This window comes from Pelodiscus sinensis, chromosome 12 (assembly GCF_049634645.1).
Source record: "Pelodiscus sinensis isolate JC-2024 chromosome 12, ASM4963464v1, whole genome shotgun sequence".
Taxonomy (NCBI): domain Eukaryota; kingdom Metazoa; phylum Chordata; order Testudines; family Trionychidae; genus Pelodiscus; species Pelodiscus sinensis.
In genome coordinates, this window is record NC_134722.1 from 46238534 (window position 1) to 46256091 (window position 17558).

General features: G+C 43.0%; 1 protein-coding gene across 10 annotated transcripts in view; it reads right to left on the bottom strand.

The window, feature by feature from the left end:
- LOC102448420 (diacylglycerol O-acyltransferase 1) overlaps positions 1-17558 on the bottom strand; it is a 66035-nt gene that overhangs the window by 33877 nt on the left and 14600 nt on the right. For 6 of the 10 annotated variants that reach the window (XR_012906774.1, XM_075940475.1, XM_075940469.1 and 3 more), the window contains exons 4-13: positions 17178-17218; positions 14511-14596; positions 12172-12224; positions 11576-11681; positions 8693-8818; positions 6803-6889; positions 4010-4113; positions 2477-2515; positions 854-895; positions 713-757 (exon numbers count right to left, since the gene is read on the bottom strand). Coding sequence is in view for 9 of the 10 variants with exons in the window: in XM_075940475.1 (XP_075796590.1) it covers positions 713-757; positions 854-895; positions 2477-2515; positions 4010-4113; positions 6803-6889; positions 8693-8818; positions 11576-11681; positions 12172-12224; positions 14511-14596; positions 17178-17218 (729 nt within the window). In the remaining variant the exon portion in view is untranslated. The remainder of the gene's footprint in view (positions 1-712; positions 758-853; positions 896-2476; positions 2516-4009; positions 4114-6802; positions 6890-8692; positions 8819-11575; positions 11682-12171; positions 12225-14510; positions 14597-17177; positions 17219-17558) is intronic. The other 4 variants (XM_075940470.1, XM_075940474.1, XM_075940473.1 and 1 more) reach the window with 4 other exon arrangements.

A 17558-nucleotide genomic window follows, 5' to 3' on the forward strand; every position in this document is an offset into this window, starting at 1 on the left:
TGGCTTAGGCTGCTGTGAGCATATCAGGCTAGTGCACAAGTCTCTCCAATGGCACCCAGTTAGCTTCCGCTGCCGATGTAAGGCCCTGCTCTTTATTTTCAAAGCAATTAATGGAACAAGCCCTCGCTATTTCAAAGATTGCATTTTGATCTTTGCATGATGACAGCTGTGGTCCTCTGGGACATTGCAGATCACGGAGTCCTGAATGAAGCACAAGAGAAGAAAGGACAAAGCTTTCTCAACGGAGGGGATCTGTCTATGGAAGAAGTGCCTAGAGGAGACTGGACCAATCCAGAATCTGATGGTCTTCAAGAAATGCTGCAAAACTGGAAAATTCATTCCCCATAATACTGACACAATAGTGACACCTTGCATCCAATAACCTCCAACACTAACACCTTCTTCTACCCAATAACCTCTGCCCAGACCAATACAAAACCTACCATGCCCCAAATAAAGTTGTGACCCTGAAGAGTAAGAAATGTCAGTGATTCCAGGAAGTCCACTAGGCACTTTGCTATTATTATTGATTTTACATGGAAGGCACCCAGAGGCCCTAGGGATGGGCAGGCAGTGTAAAACCCTAAAGGGAACACATTGACTGGACCCCTTGCATTCCCAAATCTCCTTTGTTTCCTATGCCAAAGGGAAATGTCTAATAGACGCTCCTTGGGTTAACCCCTGAGTGAAAAAGCATGCGGAGTGACCTCACCGCTAGTTTTAAGATGTATTCAGTGAGCAGGGTAGACTCTATTTCCTGCAGAAATAAAACAAAATAGATGAATGTTATCTCTGGCACTGGTCTGAATGAGTCAGAATTTGGTGCAAGAAAATAACCATGTGATTTGCTTACATTTATGGGCTTCATTGATTTATGTATATTGGGTACAATCCACTGGAAGAAAACATAAACATATTTAGAGTGGAGGGGTAAACAGTTCTTTCTAGAAGGCATTGTAAAAGTGACTCATTCTTTTGTCTTTGCTATAATGACAAAGCACAACTGCTGCCTGCGTAGCATAAAACCCTTCCTGAGGCTGTCATACCAACTGAACGGCTGGGAGGACATTTGACACCTTGTTAAACAGCTGCATCCCGACCTGCCAGATGACTCTTGATGTCCTCATGGGTAGCACTTCCTTTCAAATGTAAAGACCTTGAAGTTCTATAATGCCTTCAGCATCTGTTTGGATATGGAGCGGGAGTCTGTATACCCCTTCATTAGTGTGTGCAGGTCTCATTGAGGGTTTGAGGTACAAAGTGATTATGCTTTCTCTAGCTACAAGGAAAAGGTGTGAAGTCACACTCATTATCATGGTGCAAAAAGGGGCATCTTAGATGAACAGGCAATAATAAGATCTTTAAGTGCATTAGTCAAGTTAATAGTTTACTAGATGGATTATTACATTGGACTAATGCACTTCAAATTATGCTTGATTACTGAAAAAAATTCTCATCTAAGTGAACCCCCCTAGGCTGACTCAATTGCCACTGATGCTGATTTTGGAGCAAATTCTGGAAGGGAAATTATTGGACAACACGGCAGATAGTAATGGCCTAGGTCAGACAGTGAATAGGATGAACTGGTTTAACTGGGTGCTAGGGTAGCAACTGAGAACATATCTGTGCATTTGTCTGAGGATGTAGTATCCCCACTAATCTTGACTGATGTGCAGGTCCTGATGGAAATTCCTTTGCCATTTAAACCCATCCCCACAGTTTAGATCTTTGCTATTAAATGTTTTCCAGCTTACCGTGAGAGGAGCAGCTGGGAAGGGGAGAAGCCTGAGGAAGCTGCAGTACAATTTTAACAATCATCTTGGTGAGGAGAGACACGCTGGGTACTTTCCCTACACTCTCTCAGTTACAAGCATCTGTGGATTCCCAGAACTTACACTGAGGCATGGACAGTTGTAGAGGAGCAAGACAGCAGATGGTAACTCAGAGTGGAGACCTTTCCCTGCACCCATCCCAGTTCCAGACATTTCAGTTCTTCACTGTGTTATATCTGCACTGTGGGCTCATGTTAGTTCACTGAGGCAGTAACTTTGGCTGAGCTTTAGAACTTGTCCTGGCATAGCTATGTCAGACAGGGATAATGGCAAAACCACAGTGGAGACACAGTCATGCTAATAGAAGTGTTTGTGTTGGCACAGCTAACACTGATCAGGGACATGGTGTGTCTATAGCAGCAGAAATAGTCTGTCAGTGTGCACTGCAACCAGGCTAGGACACGCACTTTTGTGTAGATATAGTCTCAGTGCAAGCAGCTAGATACAACAATTTAAATGACTGATCTATTTCCAAATTGTGTGTTAAGGTAGATGGGGGGAGGGCTTATTCTGACAAAGAAAATGAAGTGGTAAAGGTCAAAACCTAAATAGCTTTTAGCATTAAATGGCAATATGTGGTTCACAGAGGCCTCACTGTGCACAGTAGCTGAATCCCTGGGGTTTAACCTTGGACAAAAACATACCTGCTGTATTAGCCCCAGCATGAGATGAAAGAGAAAAATCTGCAAAGAAAACAGCAAGAGAAGATTTTGGAGAATGAATTCCCTTCGGCTGAGTCGACTACATTCTGGGACACCACTGCAAAATCTCCAGTCTCTCTTGTATTTCAATGCCATAACCACCCCTTCATCTTCAAGTTCAATTGCCACGCACACATCTTGTGCTGCATCTTCGGGTGAAGATCTAGGGAATGGCATGCTTCCCAGCATATTATTCAAATACACAATGTCATACAGCTACATCTTCAAAATACAAGGACTTTCCCCATCCCCTGAATCTTATGGCATCTGCAGTGCAATTTTAATTGTGTGTATTTCCTACATTAACTAACCAAAGATCAGCTGATCTGGCGGATGGTAGCAATGCACTGAGCTGCTATATGGGGGGTCCATCTATGGACGCTTAGTTTGATCCTTTGCCTTTTATGTTGGTTGGAGACAGGAGAGTTCCAAAGGCCTCACATCAATTTCAGTGATCCCACTGGCCCACACTTTACAGGCTGCGAAAGGACCCTTTAGCATATGACTTGTTATGACTCAGGGCTTTAAGGCTATGTCTACACTGCACGCTTATTTCAGAATAAGCTGGAAGAAATACTCCAAAATAGCTTATTTCAAAATAGCACGTCTACACTACAAGGAAGCCTTGAAATTAGTCCGAGGCAGGCCCCCCTAATGTGGATGCACTACCTCAATTTAGAGCCCCAGAAAGCACCGGGGAATGATTACTTTGAATGGCCCTGGGGAGGAGCTATTCCAAAATAGCAGCAGTGAAGCATCCACACTACTGCTATTCCAAAATAGCTAATTTGGAAGAGGTGTTATTCCTCATGGAATGAGGTTTACAGCATCTGGAATAAGCCGCGGACAGACACTCACACTCACTATTTTGGAATCACGTCCGAAATAACGTTGCTGTGTAGACGCACCCTAAGTGGCAGCCTGGGGCATCAAGAGAGCTCCCCTATAAAGGCAACGTATTTTTGCCGTTTCCCATTTGAGTCAATCCCCGTTTCCCATTTGAGTGTTCTAAAAATGGGGCAGGGTTTAGAAATGGATTTGGGAAAAAATGAAAATTTTTGCAGAAATGTCAATAAAAAAAATCTGAAATTTATGTTAATTTGATGACATTTCACAACACTATGCAACTCCATTTTCCTCAATGAAACTTAAAGAGGCTGCAGATAGTACTGCTGGCTGTGGCATTTTAGGATGCATTTGGAATGGCATTTGGAATGGAATTGGTAGACCGAGAGCTGGAAGGATTTTGAGTACATTCTTTTAGACCTCCAGAGACTGAGGGACATAAGAATATCTTCAACAGCAGAAACAGCTCACCTCTGTATGTACAATATGGGAAAATCCTGTCTGGCTCAGAACTGTCACATTCAGCCTCCAAGTGAACATACGCAATGTGAAACTTCAAGGTCTGATATATTCACTGTGACAGCGGGTGCAGAGAAGCGGACAATTTCAAATGCAATGTCTTGTTCTTACCATTTCAATGAATCTTCTAATGATATAGCCTTGCCGGCAATGCTTTTGTCTTGGGAAATTTAGCTGGTAGCAAAGCGTGGGGGCTAGCAGGAAGTAATACAGATCTTGGGAAGGAGAAAAATACCAGGTTTTTTAAAAAGTCACTTTTCATGGCAAATCGACATTACAACTAGAATAGCTACACAAATTGGACCACACTTATAACAATAAATGAAGTACTCTGATTTCAACCAATCCCCGTGTTGTCTTAAAGTCTAATGCTGTTAGAGGAAACCGGGAAAAGATGGAGGTTGTCATGTTGTTGGGGATAGGCACCCTGATATTCCAATTATAAGCAGAGCCATGGAGTATGTTGGTGCCATTCACCCCTCACTCTGTGCACCCTGTGGAATGCACAACTGAACATGTGTAATTCCAATGATAATTAACCAACCACTAGATGTTTACCCATGCACAACCCTTAATGCAAATCAGTATCACTTAAGAAGTGGGTGCGTGACTTAGCTAACACTGGATATTGACATACCCATGGTTGGCCCAAGTCATCTGACAGGGGTCTTGGAGCTTGGGTAAGGGACTGTTTAATTGCTGCGTAGACATGCAGCCCCAGCACGGAGTGGGTCTCAGAGCTTGGGCTGCAACCCAAGCCCTAACCTCTACATTGCCATTAAACAATCTATTAGCCCAAGCCCTGCAAGCCTGAGTCAGCTGGCACCGGCCAGCCACAGGTGGCTAAGTGCAGTGTACACATACCCACTGACAGCTAAACTGTGGCATGAAGCAGCAGCCTGAGATGTAGCTGGTGCTGAGTCACTCCTCCTCACCACATACATTGCAGTGTCTTCTGGAGTTTTCAGAGAGTCCAGGCTCACAGCTCGTAAAGAGGGCAATATCCGTGTCTCATGCCCTGCCCTAGAAATAGGCTTGGCAGTCAGGAACAGTCCTTATGCTCAGGGAAGACTGTAACTATGGCAAACCTCTGCATGGGGGCTACATAAAGGAAGGAGTTCCTTGCATTCTCTCCACCCTTATACATGCACAAGGGACAATAAAATCAGGCCCTAAGCAGGACTGAAAGGTTCCTTTAAAAAAATCTCATTTGATGTCGTTTGCGTCTAGCATTTACGAATTCATTCATTTTGGGTGAAATCCTGGCTCTGTGAAACCAGTGGAAGTTTACTACATGCTCCAGTGGAGTCAGGATTTTATCCTATATCTTTACATCTTCTAAATGACTGTATCACACATGATAGTGGGGATAAGTCGGCGGAGTGAGATTACCACACAACGTGCTCCTTAATGGCAATATTTTGCTACATTTGCCAGTCGTTTTGAGTGTGATTGTATTAAGCTGTCCCTGCTCATCACAAAACACTTTGGGAGGAGTGAGGCTGCAGTTCCTATAACATTTCAAATTAGGAAGCCTGGATGGAGCTCATTCAGAATTCAGCAGCCACAAAATCCAAATCATGCAGATACGGCAGAACTGGTAACACAGCAAAGAGAGCTCTTGAACAACAATTTAAAGACGAGTTTGAAGTACAGGCAGTCCCCGGGTTACATGGATCCGACTTACATCGGATCCCTACTTACAAACGGGGTGAGGCAACCCCGCACTAGCTGCTTCCCTCCAGCAGACCAGGGAGATGCGAAGCTAGTGCCTCTCCCAGCAGACCAGGGAGACGCGGAGCGGCTTTTCTCAGCAGACACCTCAGCTTGAGAATAAAGGACAGAGGGTATGTCTACACTACCCCGCTAGTTCGAACTAGCGGGGTAATGTATGCATACCGAACTTGCTAATGAAGCCCGGGATTTGAATTTCCCGTGCTTCATTAGCATAAAGCCGGTGCAGCCATTTTTAAAAGCCGGCTTGTTCGAACCCCGTGCCGCGCGGCTACACGCGGCACGGGCTAGATAGTTCGAACTAGCTAGCCATTCCGAACTAGGCGTACAGATAGTTCGGAATGGCTAGCTAGTTCGAACTATCTAGCCCGTGCCGCGTGTAGCCGCGCGGCACGGGGTTTGAACAAGCCGGCTTTTAAAAATGGCGGCGCCGGCTTTATGCTAATGAAGCACGGGAAATTCAAATCCCGGGCTTCATTAGCAAGTTCGGTATGCATACATTACCCCGTTAGTTCGAACTCACGGGGTAGTGTAGACATACCCTGAGGGAAGTGAGGTGTGGGAGAATAAAACTGAGCTCTGGAGAAATGTTTGGCTAGAGTTTCCCCTACAATATGTACCAGTTCCGACTTACATACAAATTCAATTTATGAACAAACCTACAGTCCCTATCTTGTACGTAATCCGGGGACTGCCTGTACTACTTGTGCCCCTGAATGCAAGGAACAATGTTTGTGGCTTTACAAATATATTTTCCATTTAAAACATCTTCCCCCCACAATACACTTGCCAATGTTCTTCGAAAGACAAACAACATACTGTACAAGGGGAACAGTGAAATTGACTATTCTTAATGTGTCACCAAATATACAAAATAAACTAACCCCCCTAACAATAGATACTGATTTCTCTGCCCTCCTCCACTTACAGTAGCCTTAAGTGACTTGTAACAGTGGCAGGTGAAGGATTTTCAGTTAGAAGTGCAATTTTGAAGAGACAATGTCCTTTTAAGAACTATTGTAAAGGTAATTTTTGTTCATCTGATTATCAGGTTTCCACCAACTACACTGTTTCAGCTGCTCCGCATATAGTGAAGACGCAGCATATATTATAGAAATCCTGTTCTGCTGACAGGGAAGAGGTAACTGCAGCAGTATAAGGAAATGTTACCTTTTACTTTCAGGTTCATTGGGTACATGATCTGCTTTGACTGTCCTCTTTCGTTCCTTCTGGACTGATGGGTTGAGGAATCTGCTGCTAACAAAAGGAGTAACATCTATCATATGGTTTCAAGTGAATCAAAGGTCATGGATGACTTTATATAATAAGCCGGGACTGATGCTAGAGAGCTTCACTTCTACAAAGTTCAGGAAGAACTTTCTGTCCAGCTTTGACTTCCTGCTAATCACTGGGTGCTTAGTTCCCAACACTTTGGGTCCAGGGGCAATTTTTCCTCTCTCTCATTAGGCATTTTGGTAGCCCACATTGCCATAATGAGTATCTCACAATGATTGTGTTTCTCAACACACCTCTACAAAGCAGGGCAGTGCTTAACCCCATTGTACAGATAAGGCACTAAGGCACAGAGGATTTCACCAGTGTCACTCAGGAAGCCTATGGCAAAGCAGAGAATTGAACTTGGTCTGCTGAGTGTCAGACTAATACCCTAACCATTGATTATCTCTTCTTCTTTTTCACAACAGAAACATCTTCATGAAAAAGAAATCTCATGAATGCATGCCTGCAGTAGTTACGGTCCCCATCCTTTTGAGATCATACGAACCACTCCCCTTCCCCTTTGTGATTGTGTGCATCACCTGCCATTGTTTGGGGCAAATCAATGCACAGGGTTTTGATGCAGGATGACAGGAGGCTAATATTCTGGAAAAAGACAAGTATAGGAAAGGCAAGCAAGAGGCTAGAGTAAGAAAGACCTCGAAGTGGAGAGGGCTTAGGGTGGGATTTTCAAATGAGCACAGCCTTGCCCTATATCTGAACCCACTGAAGTCAATGGCAGAGAAGAATTTAAATCATTTTTGTCAAGCGGCTCCCAATCATAGCTATGTCTTCATGCCAAAAAGCTGTGTTTTTACACCAAGACAGCTAGCTCAACATGAAGACCCCAACCCTGCTAGTGACTCATGGGGGAGTCAATATGGTTCCATGAGACAAAATTTCTGCTTTTTCTATTAAGTTCTTCAAAACTTAGAAAATTACACCCAAAAAACTATGCTAAATGGTCATTAAGGTTGCAAAACCAAGTCATCAAAAGTTAGGAAATGTCAGGATTCAGGTTGCCTGTGCAGCGCTAGGTCAGCATCCTTGTGTGTGTGGATTAACATAGAACATTAGTAACATGATCACATTCTATCTTTTCCACAAGACCCCTGCCTCATTCAGTGCACAGGACAGAGATCAACAGTTATGACTCCTGGTTCACCAGAATCCTATTTGCTCCCAACCCAGAGCATGAAGAGTCAGAATGCCTTTTGGAGGCAGAGGAGAACTAGGCGTAGAGATGTTGCAGGGAAGAACTCTAGGAACAAGCAAGGGTCCAGAGAAAGAATAGGCTGAGAAGTAAATATGGTCATTACTTCAGTTAACAATAAAAGCAAACCCAAGGGAGAGGGCCGAATTCAGACATTAAGGTACTGTGTGCCTGGTGTTCTGAGACCAGGGTGAGCCTGTTCATGAGCACTGAGGCCACTCATCCATGCTGAATTCAGTGGTGCCAGATTTAGCCCTAATAGAGCACTTTATAGCTCCTGTCAACTGATAATGAACGAATTTTTACAGTATCCCCGTGAGATAACAGATGGCTATATTCCACAGTGTAAGCACATTTACAAATGCTCTAGACAGAGAGATTTTCCATCAACAGAGTGGCAAGCTGAGACCAGGCGACTGATTTGCTCAAAGCCACACAGAAAATCCAAGACAGAACTGGAGTTAGAAACCCAGACCCTGGTGTTCCTGGGCTCAGTCCACTGAGCCACACATAAATAGCACATTCTTTTCCATGCCTACTGATAGCGATAGGAGAGTTCAGAATTTGCTGACCTTGCATTCTAGAAGTTCCTCTGACTGGTCTGGGGGTTCCCTCCCTGTACCAGCGATTCACCTGATAGTAGGAGAACAGTTTCAGGGCAATGATGATATACACAAACATGGTCAGCAACCCTCCAGCTAAGAAACAAGAGAGAAAATAACCTGTTGTGGTAGTTCCAGGTTCAGTTTATTTTTTCTTCCCAAACACACAAGCTTGGTATCATGATGCTATCTTTGCTAATTAACAAAGGAAATCAGTCTGTCTGTGCAGCCTGCCTACCACATCTATAAAACAGATGCGCAAACTAATCCCTTGTCATTACAATGAGGTGCCCAGTGACATTTGGCTGCTCAAATGGTCTTTAACATGATATACACCTTGGGACCAATTTCCTGCAGGCACCAACTTCGGAAGAGGGCCCTTGCAGCAGAGATACTGCCCAGAGAGGCTGTCACAGAGCCGACAAGAACCAATGCAGTCCCAGAGGTGGACAGCCCTTGGCCAGGGTAAGGGCACAGCAAGTCACCCAAGAGATGTACTGACTCTGCATGTCTCTACTGAAGCCTCGGTCAGAGAGTCTACGTTAGACTCCTATAGAGTAAAACTGCTGGATGCAGCAGTGGACACCTGGCTAGCTCTCCCCCACAGTGAATCTCCCCCTACAGCAAAACGGGCCTTGCTCCTACAGAGGAGCACTGTGTGAACTTCACTGCCCCAGGAGGGTGATTCAGGCAAAACTGAGAATCAGGAGGTTGGTAATAGAAGTGAGCACTGAAGAGAAAGCATCTGTCAGCATGTTCCACACCTGGATACAAGAGATACCATAGGCTCTCTCTAGATTTAGTATAGGAAATAACCGTGGAGCCTGTGACTTTGTAATGGCAAACGATGTAAGTAGTTAAAATCATAAAGCATAGCAGAGACAGTCTCTTTAAATATGGCTTCCTTCTGTCCTGGTAATGCAGCCATATAGTATAGTTAATTAGATGACGGTGTTTCACTGTTCAACTGCACACCGCAAAACTAAGTGATACTCCAAATGAAGGAAGTACCATTTTGAAAGAGCTTTAGGTACTGTCATTCATCATTTTCATGCGACTGAATTAACACTGTCCCCCACCTCACGCATTTACCCTCAAAAATGTGAATACAAATATTTTTTATTGGGTGCATTATTAAACAGAGCATGCAAGACTTGAAAGTGTCTTAGAATACTAATAATGTTGGGAGTGACAAGTAGCCATACACTTTTGCTGTGACACCTGGAGTTTCCAATGATTTACTATTTGTTTCAGTAGATGGAGCTATTGCTATTGCAGTACTAAACGTGCCCAATATGTTCAAAGAAAAAAGCCCTTTTTCTGCTTAGTTATTTATCGAAAGCTCCTCCCACTAAACCCAGGTAAGTGATGAACAATATGATGGTTTAGTAAATTGATTAACCTACTATGTACATTCAGTGCGAGTTTCAGAACACTAGGTTCACCAGTGGGCACACATGTAGCATGTGTAATTATCACGTATATACGCATGCAAACTTGGTGACTGCAAACTCAAATGACTAGCTGTACATTTAACTGGTCATTTGTACCACAGATTAGGTTCACATTTTTGTATTTGCATTTGGAGACCGCTGGAGCCCAGACATTGGCCTTTATGTAATTCTTTCCTATGTGCACGTAATCAGCATCTTTTCACTTGATAATCAGCCATCTTCTTCAACCAGATTCCTTCACTGAAGTCACAATCCAGTGTTTTAAAACATCATAGGTCACTAGAATGTAAGTGACCAGGTGCCAGACTGAGACACTGAAAGATACATTTGCCAGACATGCAGCTATACTAGGAAAAGGAATATAAACACGTATACAAACACAAAATATAAGTTTCCTACAATATATTTGTAAATGTTTACTTGTGGGTGCAGTGCTTTACATTAGAATTTGGGACACAAGGCCTAATAATCTATTGTACAAGCATCGATTTATTATAGGAGGCTATAAACCAACAAAAGTTTCTGTTAACACCATAAACTTTCAGAGAGGAGAACTGGAACTACCCCCGCTGCAGCTCTGTATTTAAAGTGTATTAGGAGCCAGGTGGGCAGGCAGCACAACTCAATTCCAGCTCGCACTGGGTCTGGGAGCTCAGACCACCACCTAGACAGGGGCTGCTGCCACCCCACACAGCTGCTTCTTTATCAGAGGCAGCAGCACAGGACGACAGGCAGCTGGTCCACAAGGGGAGTTGGTTTTTAAACTGGCTCCCCTCACGGACCAGCTGCAACCTGGCACCCCACGCTGCTGTCTGATACAGAGGCAGCAGCGCGGAGTGGCAGAGGTCTTCTAGGGAGTGAAGCTGGAGTGCACTGGCTGCTGGCCCTGCCCCTAGGTACTACAGAATAGTTGAGTAATCAATAAGAATTCATGAGGTTATTCGACTGTTCAATTAACCGATATTTAACATCCCTTCTCTTGGTATGCAGACTTATTACAACTGTCTCTGATGGAAGCCACACACATATACAAAGGAGGCCAAGGAACAGAACAGTTGAACCAGAAGGACAGAATTGTCTCTTCATATTCTGCATGCCATGCAAGTCAGATGAGCATGCATGTACATCACTAATAGAACTTTGAGATGTCAGCCAGAATTTTAATGCTTGTTCTGTGGAGCTGTTCAGAGACCACAATACTGAAATAATAAGACTGACCAATAAAAATGTAAGTACTTTTTCATTTGAATTTTAAAATCAATATATTATGGCCAGCAGCCCTTTCTTTCTCCTCCCATCTGAAGACAAACACATGTGGTCTGTGACAAACTTCATATTACACGATAGTACTGGCCATAAATGGGTACTACATCTCTAGCCCAAAACAAAAGCCTCTCACCTGGAGTTATGGCTTGCATTCTATAAACCATGACAGCTGGGAATGTTACCAATAAAAACAGGTTAAGTGATTGCAACACCAAACCGATGCTTTCAGAGCCACGAACCTACAAAGGATAATAATGTTATATAAAATTCAGTGATTCTCTGGCCTTTTTGCTAATGTGCTTTCTAAATCAGGGTGATTCTGGTGAATTTATTGCTTGACAGAAAAGAAAACTAGGCACATCGCAAGCTTCCTCCATTTATCTCTAACAAAGGTCAATAAACCTAGCCTCTTAACATGTATTTCAACTCCAGCCTCGGACTCACACACTGCTAGTTCTGCCAACTGTGCAGTATTTGGGGGCTCATAAAAATTAGATAGATGAGGCCACATAATTCATTTTACTGGAGACCAAATCTTTAAATTTGACTCAATCTCTGAAGTTAAAAAATGAGTGCTGCTTTGCTCCAATCCTCACGTCCTTTACAATCAATAATGGCTTACAGGTATTTCACTTCTCCTGCTTGGCCCGTAACAAGAAGTGTTCAATCAGAAATATCACCCATTACAGAGAGCAAGCACAATGCATAGGAAACCACCAGTTCACCTACCTTTCTTAAATACCTTTCTATAAAAACTGCAGGAAGTGCAAACAAAACAGAGGCTGAAAGAAAGGAAAATAATAAAACATCAGGAAATAAATCAGCATCAAACACATCTATGGTAAGTACACGCCCGGATTGGTCTCAACTAGTCAGCAGAGATCTATTCTACTAGCACTTCTCTGGAGAGCTATGTTTCAGCAGAATGGAAATTTTCATTTTTATGAATATGCTGTTCTGAATGTGACCCAAGATTGAGATGACACTTCAGACAGAATGAAACCCAAGTTCCCAGGGTAAATGCAAAACCTCTGCTCCCCAGGAGTGGAAGACACTAAACACAGCTGTAAAACAGTGGTTCCCTGCAAAGGTACAGACAGCAGGCAGTGATAAGGTGGTGTGGCAGAGGTCCCGTAGAAGAGCGGTGTGGAGAGCAGCTACTGTTATAAACTACTCACATTAGGGGTGCATATGGACTCCAGTTGTTATTCAAGCTCATGGGTTACTGAGTGGCTATGCAGCAGCTCTGCATCAACCAGCTGCGTTAGGGAAGGGAAAATGTATTTGCAACAACTCTTCCTAGATCTTTTAGTCCAAAACTGGGCTTTGCATGACGTGTTTCAGCATTTAGTGCCAGGAGGGGTGTAAGCTATACTCATTCATCTCAACAAGATGTTAACTTTGATACCTGACAAGGGCAGTTTACATTCAATACTGTCAACTATTTTACAGCTAAGAAACATACACCTATTCTTGTTTTGAGGACAGATACTGAGCAGAATATGGTCACTTCCTCACCCCTGAGTATATATAATGAAGCTGAAGGGAAAATGTAAAACAACACACACTGTACGGTCACATTTTAATGCCATATGTGGGGAATGAGATGTGCTGTTCTCATTAATACCAAGGAGTTGTGAATCTCTTTTCCTGTTCTCGACAGTGAAAACTGCCGCCAACATTTAAAGCCAAAATCTACTTGAATTCAATGCTGTTATCAGCATCTTGCTGGACTGTGGGATAATTGTATCACATCTTTATTTTCAAAGTTGATTTTGATTTTGTAAATGATTAGCATTTTAAAACCACTCACTGTGTCTGTGCATCTGCACTTGTTGCAAAAGAGGCAACAAACTCCTCTGTAAAGCAGGGAGGTTTAAGACATTGGGCTCAATTCTACGGCCATTCTCAACTCAAAAGGAATTGTGCATGTACAATAGCTTCAGAATAAGATTAACTTTATTAACTACTGACCTCACTCACATTAGGGGAAATCAGAGCTTTATTCTGATGGAATAATGAAACTTGTTACCATAAAGACTAAGCTTATGTGTGCAGGAGACAGAGCTTTCCTGGGGGCTGGTCCCAAACGGGGAACAAATACCCGGAGGAAAAGACTATTACAAACCTCCCCACCTTCTGCTCCATGTACCAGGTGCATTCCTCTGACCTGCCTTCTCTAACACAAACACAGAACAGCATAGACATTTAAAAACAAACAAAGTGATAAAAAAATAAAGTGCTCTCATTGCACACACAAACTCCCATGGACGAGAGAGAGAACAAGTCACATATGATAAATGTTAGTCACGTTGTTTAATGCACCACCGGAAAGCACTTAGCCAAGTGCACTTTTGAGGGACTCATGCTCTCACCCTCACACATAGTTTGCTCAGGGACCTGGAAAAAACACAGTCAAAAGTGCAGGTATGCTAGTATAAGTTTTGACCATTGTAGGAACACTTTGTCTGTATAATGCAGCTGCACAGATATACCAACAAAGCACTCTAGTGCTGACCTGGCCTCAGACACGATGCTTTGAGGGCAGTAGGATAATCAGTGGGCTAGAAATTCTTCCTTTGAAATCTCTCTCTTAGAAGTTTAAATTCATCATAGATATAAATTGATCCAACTCTGCTTTCTTCAATGGAGTTACAGCTTCTTATGCCATTGGTGTATTTGGTCCTGAGATTTCATTGCAAGGAGATGGATTTTTAACATCTTGTTTTAGGAAAATCTAATCTCAAGGCATCAGTTATAACAACTGAGCTTGGTTCATCCTTGGTTTGGCATTCTTACTGAATGTGCTTCTGTTTTATTTCATTAACACTGCTCACAAGCAGGAATTATGCAATAGAAAGAAAATCAGAAGCTATCCAACCTCTCCTACGAGACTGAAACCATGCTAAAAATCCACATCTGGGTTTATATGATAAAACTGGATGCATATGATCCAGAAAAGTGCAGAGAAAATACATTCATTCGAGAAATATTTCATGAGATGCTGTCAAATTCAAAAGCGACACCCTTCATATTCTGCAAATGATATTTGCACACTGTTGGCTTACCAGCAATGAGATATACTGCTGGCCACTTATAGGGGTCTTTCAGGAAAACTGAAATTATCTTGACAGGGTCGAATAACAGTCCATACCTTGAAGAGAAAAACAGTGAGGCGGTGCAGAAATTCTATGGTTTGATATTATTAGAACCATGGATACTATATTTCTACCATAATGGTGAGACCAAGGGTACAGCTACACTGCACAGCTATTTTGCGATACCAGAAATATCCTGAAATAGCTGCCCCAAGTCTTAACAAGCTGCCTGTTATTTCGAAATATTTTTCAAACTAACGGGCGCCCTATTTCGGCATCCCTGTAACCCTCGTTCCACAAGGGTTAAGGAATGTCTCAAAACAGAGCATTACTTCAAAATTTAGCACTGTGCAGACATGCCAAGTTTCAAAATAAGCTATTTTGAAATAGAATCGAAATAAGATATGCAATTTGAGTAGCTCAAATTGTGTATCTTATTTCTAGTTTAGGGTGCTGTGTAGACGCACCTAAGATACCTGTCTCATGTTCCTTATTGACTCCCCAGTCCTCGAGTCCCTAAACCTCTCCCAACTGCAGTAGTTGTTCAAATTAGAGACCATGATTGCCCCAATATTTGGGTTCAAGTGACTGAAATCCAACCCCTCTCTATGCTCTGGCAGAGACACTATAATTAACCATCCACACAGGGGTTCCACCAGAGGTAGCAGTTGTAAATTTTTGGCTAGGGTTCTGCAGGAGCCTTGTAAGTGACAGGTGCCCAGAATCAGCACATGACCCTGGCACTCGGGCCCTGCCCACTTTTTAGGATGCACTGACAAGTTCTCAGCTTCCCAAATTAGTGGAGATTGTGGATAACCTGTGCTGCTTCACTCCTCTTTCTGAATAACCTGTTATAGGAACCATATTTCTGCCACCAAATGTGCCTTCAACCCCTCAGCCAATATTCAATTGACTATACAGATTTGAAAAGACAGATCTGAAAGCAAAGAAAGGCAATTCTCTCAATGAAAAATCAGGTACACTGCATACATTTGTTACCATTCATTAAGGACGCTCATTGAACAATTAATACATTCATGTATGCAACATAACTACCGTAATTTTGAGATTTCAATTTTATTAACTTTTCTTTTGCCAATTAGTTCATAAAATAAGCGTCCTACAGTAATGCAAAATAACCTTGCTGAGCTGGTTCTGATAGTAATCTATTATACTATACTATATAGTAATCTACGATATATTTGAGAGAGTTTGTGCATCTGTCTGTCCGTCTGCGAGTCTATTTGTTCAAGAATGCCTCCTAAATCGTAAGAGCTAGGACCACCAAATTTGGTAGGCAGCTGCCTCTTTTCCTAACAAAGCAAAGTAAGGGTTTGGTTGTGCCAGGACAATAGGATGTACATGGAATGTGACTGTTTCTCATCAAACAGAAAGGGAAGGCTGTGATAGCAGGGACAGTTATATTCTCAAATGACCACAAGGAGGCAGCAAGTGCCGCAGCCCTGGGAAACAGCTGCTGCAGTCTCTGCCACCCCAGCCTGGCCCTGGGAGCAGCCGGTGTCCCAAGACAGCCTGGGGAGCAGCCAGAGGGCAGGCTGCATGGCCCCTGCCATCCTTGGGGAGCAGCCGGCAGACAGGCTGGAAGGCCCCTCATCCCCCAACCCTGACTCCTGCACCCCCACACACCTCCAGCCTCCTGTCCTGAGCCCCTTTTATCCCCCACATCTCCAGCCCTTTGCCCTGCAGGACCCAAGCAACGCCGGGTAAATCTTCTAGTCATATTATATGGGACAAGTTCTCAGAAGGCATTCATTGGCATAGATCCATTGATTTCAACTGATTGGCACGAATTTACCCCAGCTGAAGATCTGGTCTCATACGTCTACAGCATCTTTCATTCTAAAGGAGCCTTTCGATTCTGATGTGGGCATGCTCCAGCTTGGAGTTCACTGGGGCTATGTAGCCAATGAACACTACGAGGAATTCTCTCTCTGTGATCCTTCGAGAGGATGCTGTGTGCTCTAGAATAAGATACTGGACGGCCCCTACATCCTTCCCCATTCTTGGACACGAGAAGAAGGGGGGAACACAATCTGGTCCTATAACAACACAGTAGCCCAGAAATGCAGCTACTTTGGCAGTGGAAGGCAGCAGCCAGGTAGGTTGACAAATGTTGCATAGCATGACTGTGGGATGCACAGAAATTTTTTGCGTACAGTAGTAGGTCCACATGGACACTGTGAACACAGCATGATTGGGAGATGCACAGGAATTTTGGTTTAAGACAGCAGGGCAAACCTGTACTCAGCTGAAATCTACAATGGAATTGTTTATGTCCAGGAAGAGCAAACATGTTTTTAAGGACTAAGTTATTTCGTAAATGACATGGAACTTATCCACCACTGAAGGATGAAAGGCTAAGTTAATCATGCTGGGATTTGAAACCATGTTTAAAGAGAGTCTACATATTTTGAAATTTGAAGCTTAGATCACGATGCCATCCTGTACAGTGAATGATTCTGGGACACTGTCGTAATGTATAGGTGAAAATGTGATGTTATATCTTTTCTTGTTGTTAACTGGTTAACCACAGAACGACTTTTCAATCAACATATGCCCACTTCCCCTGCAACTAAGAATTCAATGATACACTGCCTTTCTTTAGTGACATATTACCTGATGAAATTCTCCAGGCTCATGTGAACATGAGTGAGGACCTAAAGTAAAAAAACATACACTGTTCATCAGAGTTCTATGCAAAATCGCATTTAAAATATCAGTGTTGAGATTGGGTAGAAACAGTCTCTAAGAACTAATTTAATTTACATGAACCAAAACGTTGATGACAAATGCATTCATTTGGCTTGATTAGAATTGGTCTGAGTAGCTCACAAGCTGATGGGTCCATTCAAAATAGTCAAATTTATGTCAGAGAATAGCCTATTTCCCCCCAAACTGATCAGTGACCCGTTTCTCAAATTTATTGATAACATTTGTTTTATCCCGATTCAAAAAAAACCAACAGTCTGTCTATTCAATAGATCCCATGAACGACAA